At 37.8% G+C, this 13,961-nt stretch overlaps 1 protein-coding gene across 1 annotated transcript in view; it reads left to right on the top strand.

Moving 5' to 3' along the window:
- LOC150086921 (F-box only protein 33) overlaps window positions 1-13,258 on the top strand; it is a 145,326-nt gene extending 132,068 nt beyond the window's left edge. The window contains exon 4 of the mRNA XM_090371680.1: window positions 13,194-13,258. Within this exon, the coding sequence (XP_090227806.1) occupies window positions 13,194-13,197 (4 nt within the window). The 3' untranslated portion in view covers window positions 13,198-13,258. The remainder of the gene's footprint in view (window positions 1-13,193) is intronic.
- Window positions 13,259-13,961: the final 703 nt, after the last annotated feature.

Genomic DNA, 13,961 nt, shown 5'->3' with positions numbered 1-13,961 from the left:
GCAGCGAATTGAAGTAAAGGACATTCTTATCAAAACTAAAGAACTAAAATGGGCTTGGGCAGGACACATAGCTCGAAGACATGATGACAGATGGACTAAGAAAATAACAGAATGGCACCCAAGAGGAGCTAGAAGAAAACCTGGAAGACAAAGGCGGAGATGGATAGATGAAATTCATGAGTTTGTGGGTAGTAAATGGATGGCCAGTGCTCAAAACAGAAGGAACTGAAAAGTTGCTGGAGAGGCCTTCATCCTGCAGTGGATTGAAAATGGCTGATGATGATGAAAACTGCCACTCTTTGTTAGTGGAGCCTCACAAATGCTTTAAAAAGGCACTGGAGCACAATACCACCAGTTTCCTGCCAACAGTGGAAAGTCCTCTAAAGTGTATTGAGTAGGGCTTACCATACCGGTCGAAATCTTAATACCGGTATTTCTTTATTTTTAATTTATGAAACTGGGATACCAGTATCCCAAAGACAAACATTTTCATTTTTCTCCTTATGGAAAAAAATTTTGATGACAATGAGGTGCAATAAAGTATGAAAAAAACAAGTACTGTAATTACTTGAATTCGTATTTATTTAAAACTTTTATTACAATAAATTCTGAAAAAAATTATTAAAAACACAGTTAATCTAAAAACAAAAAAAAAATTGCATGTGTACCATGTATGCACGAAAAAAGTGTTTTACGTGTAAAACATCTTTGATGACACCACAATTTTGAACAGCTATAACCGAAATCATGAGCAATGCAATTTGTGCTCACGTCCGCTATTTTACCGAATCAATGTTAGTGATAAATAGGGTACACATGCCTCATGCTTACTCTAATGATTAAACATTTGGAAGTGGTTAGGCCAATAGCCTAATTACCCATTTGTTGAATAGTATGATTGCAACAATACAAGTACTTGTATTGTTGCAATATTTTTGAAACAAGTATTTCGCAATGAGGAAACATACTGTCAGAGAGGAAATATGTCAAGATCTATGACGACAACGAAGAGAATCGGATTTGGACATTTGCAAAATTATTGAAATATGTAAGGCGATGTATCACGATGACAATGGTGACCCTGACAAAGCATGCAGTAATGACCTGCATAGCCTTGTAAAGCAATTTCAAGAAGAAAAACCCTTTAGAAACTTTTACAATTACCCAAACAGCGAGATGAATGAGGATCGAAAGCTCGCCATGCTCAACTGACTCAAATCAATTGCAAAGAATGGTGAAAACTTGCTGACCAGCGAGGACTTCTGCAACTTAATGAGAATAGTCAATGACAAACAAAAGATTCTACTCATACATGTAATTTGGAGTCTGTTATCTCCCAATTGCAAACCGATTCAAATATTCCTGCTTGGCCCAGCTGGTTGCAGAAAAACGTTTATGATTCGCCTTTTGATAGAACTATAGAACCGCTTCAGTAATAGATGGGTACTGTAACATGCGCTTCAACTAGTAAGGCTGACACAAATGTAATGATCTTGGATGTGCTCAGAGCTGGCATAAACCAGCTCCGAACACATCTTTTGTCATCAACCCCAGGAGCCTTACTCGGCTACAGGCGAGTAAGGCTTCTGGGGTTGATGACATATACCCTATAATCTTAAGGTGGCAGCAAGTGGGTATTGAACCATTAAGGCTAATAATGGGATTATCACTGGGTTCTGAGAGATTTCGTTGGATTGGAAAACTGCCAATACATAAAGGCGGTTCTAAGAGTGAAGTGGGAAATTACCGACCAGCCAGTCTAACTTCAGTAGTAGGGAAAATCATGGAGGCAATGATCAAGGGTGGAATTCAGGATCATTTAGATGGAATTCTGAAGGATACATAGCATGGTTTTGTAAAGGGAAAATCATGTTTAACAAATCTGGGTCACTCGTGAGCTGGAGTTAGGAAATAATTTCAACATTGTGTATTTAGATTTCAGCAAAGCATTTGACTCAGTCCCACATGAGTGGTTACTTTATTTGCTGGAACAGGTTGGAATCACAGGGAAAATCCTTACATGGATAGGAGGATGGCACCAGGCAGAGGGTTGAGATAAATGGTTATTCCTCAGATTGGGTTAATGTAAGAAGTGGGGTTCCACAAGGAACCCCACTTGGGTTAATGTAAGAAGTGGGGTTCCCCACTTCTTACATTAACCCAAAAATATTTTATTGCATGTAACTGAAACATTTATTCAAATATACTTTTTAAAGAAAATGTCAGTGTAGAGCGAAGCTTTCCTCATTGCGGAACTCCATTATATAAGGCTATTGTTACGTCACACTTGGAATACTGTGTTCAAGTATGGAGACTGCACTTTAAAAAAAGACATCAAGCTTCTTGAAAGGGTCCAAAGGACTGGTAACTTACCTGATGAGACTGGAAAAAGGGCAACCATATGAGGAAAGACTTTGAATATGTGGGTTTCACAGCTTGGAAATTAGGCACCTTAGAGGAGATTTGATTGAGGTATTAAGTCTCTGACCAGAAAAAGTAAAGTGAATGAGCATGAAATTTTCAGTTATAAATGATTCTAGAACTAGGGGCCATAAATTAAAGTTACAGGGGGGAGAGTTTAGACTGGATTTCAGGAAGTTTTATTTTAACCAACGAGTTATAAATTACTGGAATAAGTCCTACATCCATGGTTGAGGCTGACAGTTTGGGGAAATTCAGAGGTCACCTACAGGAGGAGGGAAATGCATAGGTTGTTTGATTTTCCTTCTTTTTTTATTAATTATTTTATTTAATTTTATTATTATTTTACTTTTTTTTTTTTCGTTGGTGTAGCATAAGCCTTAGGCCTTCTTGCACCATATATGGCCATTACTAATACTAAATAATTTCCAATCGTATTGTGCTTTGCAAATACTGAAGAACCTGTGATAAATGTGTCCACCTCTGTGAAGTACGGAGTTTCAATGCTATATCCAATTCTATAGCTATTTCAGAATTTTGATTGCCAGGAGTATGAGTTTATCATAAATTTTATGTTAGCATCTGCAGTTAAATTTTCTTTGCGACATAGCGCATCTACTGCTAACTTTATAGGAATTAATGTAGATATTAGTATTAGTAGAGGCATTTGATGCAAGAAAGCAAGCTTATGCAGCATCAGCCAAAAAAAAAAAAAAAAAAAAAAACCCACTTCCACTTCACCCCTCTGTTCGTTCAAAATACCTGTCCAGCTGAGCCTTAAACTTATTTAGGCTATCAACCTCCAACCACAAGGGATGGCAGTCTGTTCCACCAACCAACCACCTGCTGGCTAAAGGCAAATTTCCGCACGTCTATCCTACATCTGTCTTTCCTCAATTTGAATTTATGCCCTCTCAGGTGATTTTTCTGAGCTAGAGGAAGAATCCCATCAGCATTGAGCATGCTTAAACCATTCAAGGCTTTATACACCTCTATCAGATCACCTCGCTGGCGCCTAGTCTCCAGACACTGTAATTTGCAAAACTTAAGCCTTTCTTCGTAAGAGCACCCCTTCGTTCCATTCACTAATCTTGTTGCCCTTCTCTGCACTCGCTCCAGCAGCTCTACATCCTTCTTGAATTGCTGCAGCTAATAAATTAAATTCATCCTCACAAAACTAAATGCTTGAATCTAAATCAGTTAAAGCTTTCTGCACAGAATATACACCGATGAGCTAAAATATTATGACCAGCGAGTCGTTATGCAAATCGAAGCAACTGCAGGTGAACAATGGCGCATGCGCGGTCGTGACACGGTATAAAAACACCTGATACTGAGCTCCGTTAATTAGTGTTACTTTTGTTCTTCAGATGGGAAAGGCAGTGGACTTGAGCAAGTTTGACAAAGGCCAAATTGTAATGGCCAGATGACTAAGTCAGAGCAAATCTGAAACGGCACGGCAGGTGGGATGCTCATAGTCAGCAGTTGGTCTTGGCGCATTATAGCCATAGAAGCTAATGTGCCAAAAAAAACCAAAACCAAACCAAACCAAACCAAACCAAGCTCATAGTCAGCTGTGGTTAGTACCTACTGAAAGTGGTCCGAGGAGGGGAAACCCACGAACCGCCGGCGAGGTGTTGGACGACCACAGCTCATCGATGCTCAAGGTGAGCGAAGGGATAGCCTTCGCTCGAGGGGAAGGGATATTTGCCAAATTCTGCTGCAGTATACTTTTGTAAATATTTATCATTTTTGGTTGGTGGTTATAAAATCACCTTTATATGATTAAATCATAAACAATTATTTTTAAATTAGTACCGGGAAACCAGTGTTTCTGTATCAATACAGTATTTGAATACTGGAAAAAATTACAGGGATATCTATTTTGTAAGTCCTAGTATTGAGGTAAAGGTTGGCCAGCACTAACTATAAATAATAAGACATGTCCAAGTTTTAAAAGGCAAAAATTTTGGGGAAAAAATATTTTATTGCATATAACTGAAACATTTATTCAAATGTGCTTATTAAAGAAAATGTCAGTGTAGAACGAAGCTTTCCTCATTGCAGAACTCCAAAAAACTTGTCATTACTGATGTTTTGATCTGAACTGTTACTTTCTTCAGAGTGCATAATTTTCATTGCTGGTTTTACATTTCTTGAGAGACTTGACAGGTTTCATCATTATGAAATTTTCACCTATTTGCACACCTGTGAAATTGTCACTTCATTCAACCTGTTGGGTGTAAAATTGTGGTTTGATGCTTCCATCCATATGGTCGACTCCTCTGCATGATTACTTTAAAGGGTTTGTTAATTGAGAAGTCCAGCTGCTGAAGTTTGTTAAGGCATGCTAGAATTACAGCACTCTTTGTATTCACTACCTGTCTTTTTTCATTGAATCCATTACGTGTGATTTGCACAAGCCACACACTAAAAGAACTTTCACCAGTAATCCAGGCAGTATCCTCACTATCAGTTCAGTTACTGATAGTGGGAAGTAATCATAAAGCCAAAGCATTAGTAGAGGCATATGATGCAAGAAAGCAAGTTTATAACACCATCAGCCAAAATAAAAAAAAAACTTCCCATTTCACCTATCCATTTGTTCCAAATATTTGTCTTGTTCTGCCTTGAATTTATTTAAGCTAACAACTTTGACAACAAGAGATGGAAGTTTGTTCCAGCAATCAATTACCCGCTGCTTAAACGAAAATTTCCGCACATCATCATTATGTCCCCTCAGATTTGTAATCTGAACAAGAGGAAGAATCCCGTCAGCATTTAGCTTGCTCAATCCATTCAAGGCCTTATACACCTCGATCAGATCGCCTTGCAGGTGCCTAGTCTCCAGATGCTGAAATTTGCAGAACATAAGTCTTTCTTGGTTAGAGCACCCCTTTGTTCCTCTCACCACTCGTTGCCCTTCTCTGTACTCGTACTAGCAACTCTACACCCTTCCAAAAATGAGGCTTCCAGACCTGTACACAGTACTCATGGTGTGGCCTGACAATTGCCTTATACAAGAGGATAATCACCTTATCCCTGCTTTCAAAATTACCATGACCTACTCTGGCAGCCTGTCTGCACTGCTCAGAAAACTTCATATCTGATTGCACAATTACCCCCAGGTTTCTTTCATTCCCCACTATCCTGAGTGTAACACCATCCAGTTGGTACATTTCTTGAGGTTACTGTTACTCATATGCTGTACTTTGCATTTGTCAATGTACCATTCAGTTGCCATTTCTCAGCCCATCTGCTCAACTTTTCCAGATTCTGTTGCAGCAGCATACTGTCATTACTATTATTAACAACCATCCCAACCACTGTACACAACCATCTGCAAACTTTGACATTAAGCTTTATATACCTTGATAAATATACAAAACAACAATGGGCCCAACACTGAACCCTGGAGGACACCACTTAACAAAGAGAAGTGTCCATTGATTACAACTCTGTCTTCTCCCACTCAACTATCCTTTTATCCATTGTAGCAACTTGCCCTTAATGGCATACTGCTCTAATTTGTATAGTAGTCTTCCATGTGAACAGTATCCTGAAGCTTTCCTGAAATACAATTATATGATATCAAAATTATTATTTTTTGCATCCAGTTCCTTTGTGACCATGTCACAGTACCCAATCAAATTGGTTAGACAAGACTTCCCCTTAAAAAACCCATGCTCTGTCTGAATTATTACTGCTGTCTTGTCTAGAGGATCCTGCAATGCTTCTTTAACCAGCGATTCTATTATTTTCCCTGGTACAGAAGTCAAACTAACAGATCTTTAATTAATTACTAGTGTCACCCTTTAATTATTAAGGGTGACACTAGTAATTTACCACTATAATAAGTGGTTAATTACTAGTGTCACCCTTTGTGAACTGGAAATACATTTGCACATCTCCAGTCCGTGGGATCTTCCCCTGAGTCAAGGATATTCTTGTAATTATGGCTAAGCGTTTGCTTACTTCCTTTGCCACCTCCTTTAATATAGCTTGTTAGATCCAATCCACCCCAGGTGCCTTTATGTTTAACTTCATAAATTTCTCCTCCATTTTGCTCTCAGTTATTACAAAATCATTTAACTCCCTGCTAGAGTTTAATAAGCATCTGGCCCTCTCCTCGTGCGAATGTAGATGCAGCTATCTGAGAATGATGAAACCATCGATATGAAGTGGACCAATCTGATTCATCCGTTTAGAGTTTATATAAGTAAATAAGTCTTTCCTGTTTTTCTTTGCATCCATTGCCAAAGATTTCTCATAATCTGCCTTCGCTTGCCTAACCTCCTTCGTGAGTTGATTACAGACTAGCTTATATATACCATAGGCTTCTGTGTCGACTGATAATTTATATGCATCTTTCTTCTCTGCCACAAGTCTCATTAGTTCATCTGACATCCATTTAGGCCTAAACCCAGAACAGTATTTCTTAGTTGGAACAAAAGTAGCTTCCAAGATTAATTCCTTGAATGCTTCACATTTAGAATTTGCTGTTGGTCACGTCATCAGTTGGTTCCACTGTATAGAACTTAAAAAAAATCCCTGAGACCACTCTAGTCACCTTTACGAAAGCAAAAACTCTTCCCTCTACCACTGATGGTGGTTACATCTTTAAGTAAATCCCACATCAGTTCACTGCCACCTAGTGGTTCCTTTATCTGCAAATTCTTAATGCATGAATAATCACTGCTGATAATCAGATCAAGAGTGTACTCCCTCTGGTTTCCTCTCTAACATGCTGCTTGTAGAAAACAATCATCCAATAAATCCACAAAAGTGTTGCTAGTGTGCGAGTGACCAATCAACAAGTTCCAATCAATACTGGGAAGTTCAAGTCCCATATTATAAGACACTCTGATTTATTGGCCCACTCTGTTTCTCTGTATAATTGTTCCTTGTACTCATCAGAGTCATTAGGCCTATAATAAACTCCTACCCTCATTTTTTCATTCCCAGTGCTTATGTCACACCAAACTGACCCAACATTGCACTGTCCATCTATGTCAGCTGGATGCACATCCTTAGATTTTGTGTTTCTTAGCTAACGGCATAACCCCTTCTCTCTTCCTGTCCTGTCTATCCTTCCTGTACACATTGTACTCCCCAAATTCCAATTCTGCGCTGCTTATATCTGTGTGACACCACATCTCTGATATCCCAACAATATCTTGACTAGCACATCAAGCTCATGAAATTTATTAATATACACCTAGCATCGGTGTTTATGCAAGTTTGCATGCACCTGTTCTTAATCTTAGTTACTCTAACACAGCTCGATGGCAAGGAGCAGTGTCATCCTGAAAGATGCAGTTACTTGGCAGGTTTAAATGGTCTCTAATGGTTGGCAGCAATTTGCCTTCCAATATAGCCAGGTATCCATTTGCATTTATGGAACCTTTTATAAACTGTAGGTGACCTACTCCATGATATGAAATGCACCCCCATATCATTTGGCTGGTAAGTAATTGTACTGTAGATACCATACAGTCTGGATGGTATTCTTCACTGTGTCTATGACAAATCATTTATCTCCCATCAGAGCCATGCAGGTTGAATTTCTTCAAACAAGAAAATAACTGACTTCCATTGCTCGGGGGTCCATTTGACATGCTCCTTACACCAAATTAATCGGGTCTTTTTCATTTTTTGTGCGAGGAGGGGGGCTTCTTCTTAGGACGACGAGCTACAAATCTGTTTTTGAAGAGGTGTCTTCTGACTGTTACTGCACTTGCTACCACTCCTGCGTGTTCTTCCCATTCACTTTTCAGCTCAAAGAAGCTTTACGGTTTTTAAGGCATAAGCTTATCAAAACACGGTTCTGTTTTAGCTTAGAGACTCATTTGCATCTGGTTCCTTTTTTCCTATCAGCAGAACCAGTATTCTTGAGTTTGAAAAGAAGTCTACTCACTATCGACTGATTACAAGACACTATGAGCAATATGACGGGAAGAACATCCTTCCTAACGTAAAGCAAACAATAGCACTCTTTCTCTGTGGGTCAACTGCACGTAACTCGCCATCCTGACACAAGCAAGGAATGACTGCAACTCTTGCAGAGCGTGCTTATGTAGCTGAAAGTAACGGCTGATGCAATATTACATCATCACCCGTACGTGTCAATCTTATATCATGCAATCTGTAAGAAATATTGCCATATACTTGCGTTATTTGAACGACAATTACAATTTTTAAGGGTGATGCACTTTCTTAGAACACTAGTGTACCTTTGTATAAGGCAATGGTCAGGCCACACCTTGAGAACTGTGTAGAGGTCTGGAGACCTCATTTTTGGAAGGATGTAGGGTTGCTAGAATGAGTAGAGAGAAGGGCAAAAAGATTGGTGAGAGGTGCTGTTACCAACAGAGGCTCAAGTACTGCAAGTTGCAGCATCTGGAGTCTAGGCACCTGTGAGGTGATCTGATTGAGGTGTATAAGGTCTTGAATGGTTTGAGCAGGCTTAATGCTGACGGGATACTTCCGCTTACTCAGATTAAGAACCTGAGCAGGCATAGATTCAAATTGAGGGAAGACAGTTGTAGAATAGATGTGCGGAAGTTTGCCTTTAGCCAGTATGTAGTTGAATGCTGGAACAGACTTCCATCTGTTGTTGTGGATGTTGATAGCTTAAATAAATTTAAGGCTGAACTAGACAAACTTTAGGAGTTACCGGATGAGTGAAATGGGAAGGTTTTTTTTTTTGGCTGATTCTGTATAAGTTTGCTTTCTTGCATCATTATGCCTGAACTAATGCTAATATCCCCCATTATAAGACATTGTGATTTACTGGCCCACTGTATTTTTTGTACAGGTGTTTGTTGTAGTCATCGTATTCATTTGCCTATAAAACACTCGTTTTAACTCTCAAGGTGAAACCATATATGAGAAAAAAAAATATATTTTATCGACTCTTTAGCCACTTTTATATTTTTTGTTGTAATATTAACATCAAATTATTTCTATTTCTAAGAATGTAATTTTATTAATGAATAATGTTTCTCTTTTAAATAATGTTATATGTTATTACTTCAAATTATATAAGAAAATATATATTTTTTAATTTTAAATTGGACACAACTTTTTCTCTTGTCATTTTCATGATCAGCATAGTAGCAGTTTTGGCCAAAAGTAGTGTATTTTAAAAATGTTACCAAAAAATTTTAAATCTGTTAACTTGTGTTATTTTCTAATTATAGCCAACTATCATGGGTTTTTGTGACGTATTGGTAGTGGCAAATGATGCAACAGCATCAGCAAAAAAAAATTGTGTACGCAGAGAATAATTCCAAAATTAATACTATACTCGAAGAAGTTTCTTTATTGCTCATGCTAATGTTTTTGCTCATTAACATCATTAACCCATGCACCTTCCTGTTACAGCAATGCATACTGTGTGTAGATTATAGTAACAAAACTTATTTAAATCTGGTATTTTCCATAATGAAGTGTTTTTCTTCAAACATAATGTAACATAATCAGAAAATTAGTCTTGTTTGAATGTATCTCGCATATACTTTACTAGTATTTATAAGGGTGTTCATTTTAATTATCACACTTTATTTAACATATAAGTAGTAATGTATAGTGAAATCATGCTGGCTTTTTTTGAAGATGTTTTCCAAATTCACTTTCATATAAATATTTTACTTCAGCTTCATACTCTTCAAAATGGGTTGGCTCATGTAACTCTTTTATCTTGGGAATAAATGGAGCTTTAGTCTGGAAAACAAAATAAATAACTGGTTAGTGAAGAAATCCATTTAATAGAAGTCAATATAACAATATAATTTGAATGTAGATAGCAAAATACAGGTAGCCCTTGGTTTACAATGGGGTTCTGTTCTTGAAGGAACTACCACAAAAAAAAAAATCAGTGTAAAATGAACCTAATTTTATAATGTAAGTCAATGAGTTCCATTCCAGGCCCCTCTTAAAATTGACAAAGTAATACAATAATTATATTTAAAGCTCCGAAATGAATGCTATGAATGAAAAAACGGTATTTTTATGAATATAAATCAATTAAATGTAATACAGTATAAAATAACCAAACTAAATATAATTAAATAAAAAAATTAAATTTTGTACTTTACTTTGATATGTCCGAAGCTCAGACCAAAATTTTTTGTAAGTGCTGCCCCTACACTGATCTTTTTTGACAGTGGTGTAATGCAGAGATTTTATTTCTGAAGTTCCTGGTTAAGGATCTTCCCTTTTCTTGAAGAAAGCATGCAGTGTTGACTGTCGAGATTTCCTCTTTTCTTTTTTTGAGAATCTCAGAATAAGGGCCAATGGATACAATTATGCTCCTTTTCACTTTCACACTTCTCTCACAGAGCTCATCGATGACACTCTCCATGGCTGAAAGGATGCACTGTAGATTGTTTGTATTCATAGATTTTCATCTTTCATCTTTATCTCTCTCCTGCTCATTCTGTTGGCTTAGTTCTTTAGCCAAGTCTTCATTGGAAAGCTGCCACCCATGGCTATCCAACAGCTCTGTTACATCTTCAGCTGTAATCCCGCTGTCCAATCCTCACCCAATCCCGCCACTTGCTCTGGCCTGCTAACATCTTCGACAGTGTTCTCCACTGGCTCTAATCCTGTGAAGTAAATTGTGGGAGAAGTTGGTGTCACACTCCATTCAAACAAGTTCACTGGCACTTCCTCTCAAGCCGACCGGGCTTGCCAGGTAGGTAAAGTGCCTGCCTAGCAACCCAAAAGTCGCGGGTTCGATTCCAGCCTCGAGCTTGGATCACAGTAAAATGCAAAAAACTTTGGGAGGCGCAATATGGCCATAGAAGCTGATGTGCCAACAACTAACAAAAAAAAAAACTTCCTCCCAACCCAAGCTATGTTGGTTATTAATACCCTTCAGAATGTCAAATGTGCACCAGTAATCCTTGATAGTTTTGTTTGGCCTGCCCAAAACTCTCACCATTTCCATGAAGGTTTGGCAGAAGTAATAGGTTTTAAATGTTGCTATTATCCCCTGTCAACTGGTCGCAAAACTGAAGTGGTGTTTGGTGGCATGTAAACAACATTGACATCCAGAAATGTTCCAACTTTATCAAGGTTTGCAGGATGGCCAGGGGAACTGTCCAAGAGAAAAAGAGCGTCGGCTGGTAACTTATTCTCTTAACAAAAATGGAGCACAGTAGGACAAAAATAGTTTGTGTACCAATCCAAGATTTCTTGTGTCACCTAAGCCCTTCTGTAACCATTTCCAGTAGATGGGCAACGTGGCTTTGTTCAGGCCCTTGAAAGTATGTAATGTCTATGAATGGTACGCCACCTTTGGTTTTAATTTTAAAGTGCCAGCAGAAGTGTTAGCCTGTCTTTTGCAGCCTTAAAACCTGGTGCAGACTGCTTTTCATGGGCAGTGAAAATTCGTGATGGTAATTTCTTCCAATAAAGCCTTGTCTTGTCAACATTAAAAATGAGATCAGAAGAATAATTATCCTCCTGTACGATGGCTTGAAGCTCTGCAGGAAATGCTGCACTTCCTCAGCATCTGCACTTGCCGCCTCGCCACTTAATTTCACACAGCAGCACTTTGAGACTTAAATCACAAGAACCATACCTTGCTAACTAAGAAGGTCTCATCACTGCTCTCTTTTTCTTAAGATCTTCAAAAATTGACTTTTGTCTTTTCAGTAATAACAGGTTGAGTCAATGGAATCTTTTTTTTTTATTTATTTAAGTCTTTTGCAGTGACAAAACACAATGACAATGTTTTCTAAAATTTTACTTTTGCTATAATTCACTTGCGTTGCACTTACTGTCATAACAAGTTGCATTGACTGTTTCTTTTCATTATGGTACCTACTCAGTCGATGGAGGCAATTTTATACTTCTACAGACGTCTGACCATTTTGCAATTTTATACTTCTACACATATGTCTGACCATTTTCAATTCTACAAATTACCCCTATCTTTTTTTTCCAACATGATAGATCTACATGGGCCGACTGGGCTAGCCGAGTGGGTAAAGTACCTGCCCGGCAACCCAAAGGTCGCGGGTTCGATTCCCGCCTTGGGCTTGGATCGAAGTACTGTACTTCAAAAACCTTGGGAGGTGCATTATGGCCACAGAAGCCGATGCGCCAACAACTATCAAATCTACATGACGTTTTAGCGACATTTTCACATTCACTTGGCTTTACTGCATTTCTCTACTAGACATGGCAGCTTTCATTTTATTAATTTAATCAATAATTTTTAAATAAAACTCACAAACTGAAACTGTACAATAGTGGCCCAACAATAGTACACCTACAAGCGAACTGAGTGTTCCTCTCCTCTTATCTCCTGCCACTTCATCCCTGATTGGCTTAGATGGGAATAGCTCTCATCTCTGGTTGATTGACTGTGTCGTTTCTTTATATCATATCTGATATTTATAGTTGTTCATTTTTGAAATTTTTTAGTTTTTTTAATATTTTTTGCTTTCTGGTTTTAAAACTATCATTATTTTGAATCGTCGCAGAACAAATCATCATAAACAGAGAGCTACATGTAATCATTTAACAAGGGCTCACCAACCACCTATCACTCAACTAACTTCTTAATACAACTAACTTCTTAATAATAGGAGATTTGCATTGGATCATGGCAGCAGAGTGCTGGATACACATCATAGTTATAACTGTAATCTGTAAATATCAGATAATATATAGAGGGAGTAAAAATTATGTATACACATTCTAACAATTTATAATTTGTGAATTAGATGACTGATTTTTTTTTTTTTTTTCCAAATTAGCTGAATTTGGTCTCTTGATCTGATTATCAGTAGTGATTCTTCATGCATTAGGAATCTGCAGTAAAGGAACCACTAGGTGGAAGTGATCATATTGTGCTGAAGTGGAATTTACTCAAAGAGGTAACTACCATCAAGGGTAAATGGAAGGGTTTTTGCTTTCGTAAAGGTAAGTAACTACGGTGGTCTGAGATAGTATTTAAATTCTATACGGTGGGACCAACTGTTTACGTTACCAACAGCAAATTCAAAATGGGAAGCATTCAAAGAATTAATCTTGGAAACTACTAGCTTTTCATTAATCTTGGAAATTACTAGGCTTTTCATACCAACTAAGAAATATTGCTCAAGATTTAGGCCTAAATGCAGGTCAGATGAACTAATTAGACATGTGGCAGAGAAGAAAAATGCATGGAATACATATAAATTAACAGGTGACACTTATGATAGATATAAGCTGGTCTGTAACCAAGTCACAAAGGAGTTTAGGCAGGCAAAGGCAGATTACGAGAAATCTTTGGCAAAAGATGCAAAGAAAAATAGCAAAGAGTTCTTTACTTATGAAAACTCTAGAAGGAAAGTGATGAATCAGATTGGTCCACTTGATATAACATTGATGAAGAACCTCCTTCAGTAATGCCCAAAAACAGCCTTTTAAACCTATGTGCTGCACAGGGTTTTAAGCAACCTTTAGTGATGTTGTTCTTTGTCTGCTTAGTCCACACAGCTGTAACTTTAAATACTTTATAATGTGTTTTCTTTCATTTTGCC

The sequence above is a fragment of the Mastigoproctus giganteus genome, chromosome 4 (genome assembly GCF_048544385.1).
Source record: "Mastigoproctus giganteus isolate SK-2022 chromosome 4, ASM4854438v1, whole genome shotgun sequence".
Lineage (NCBI taxonomy): Eukaryota > Metazoa > Arthropoda > Arachnida > Uropygi > Thelyphonidae > Mastigoproctus > Mastigoproctus giganteus.
This window is presented reverse-complemented; position numbering and strand designations above follow the sequence as displayed.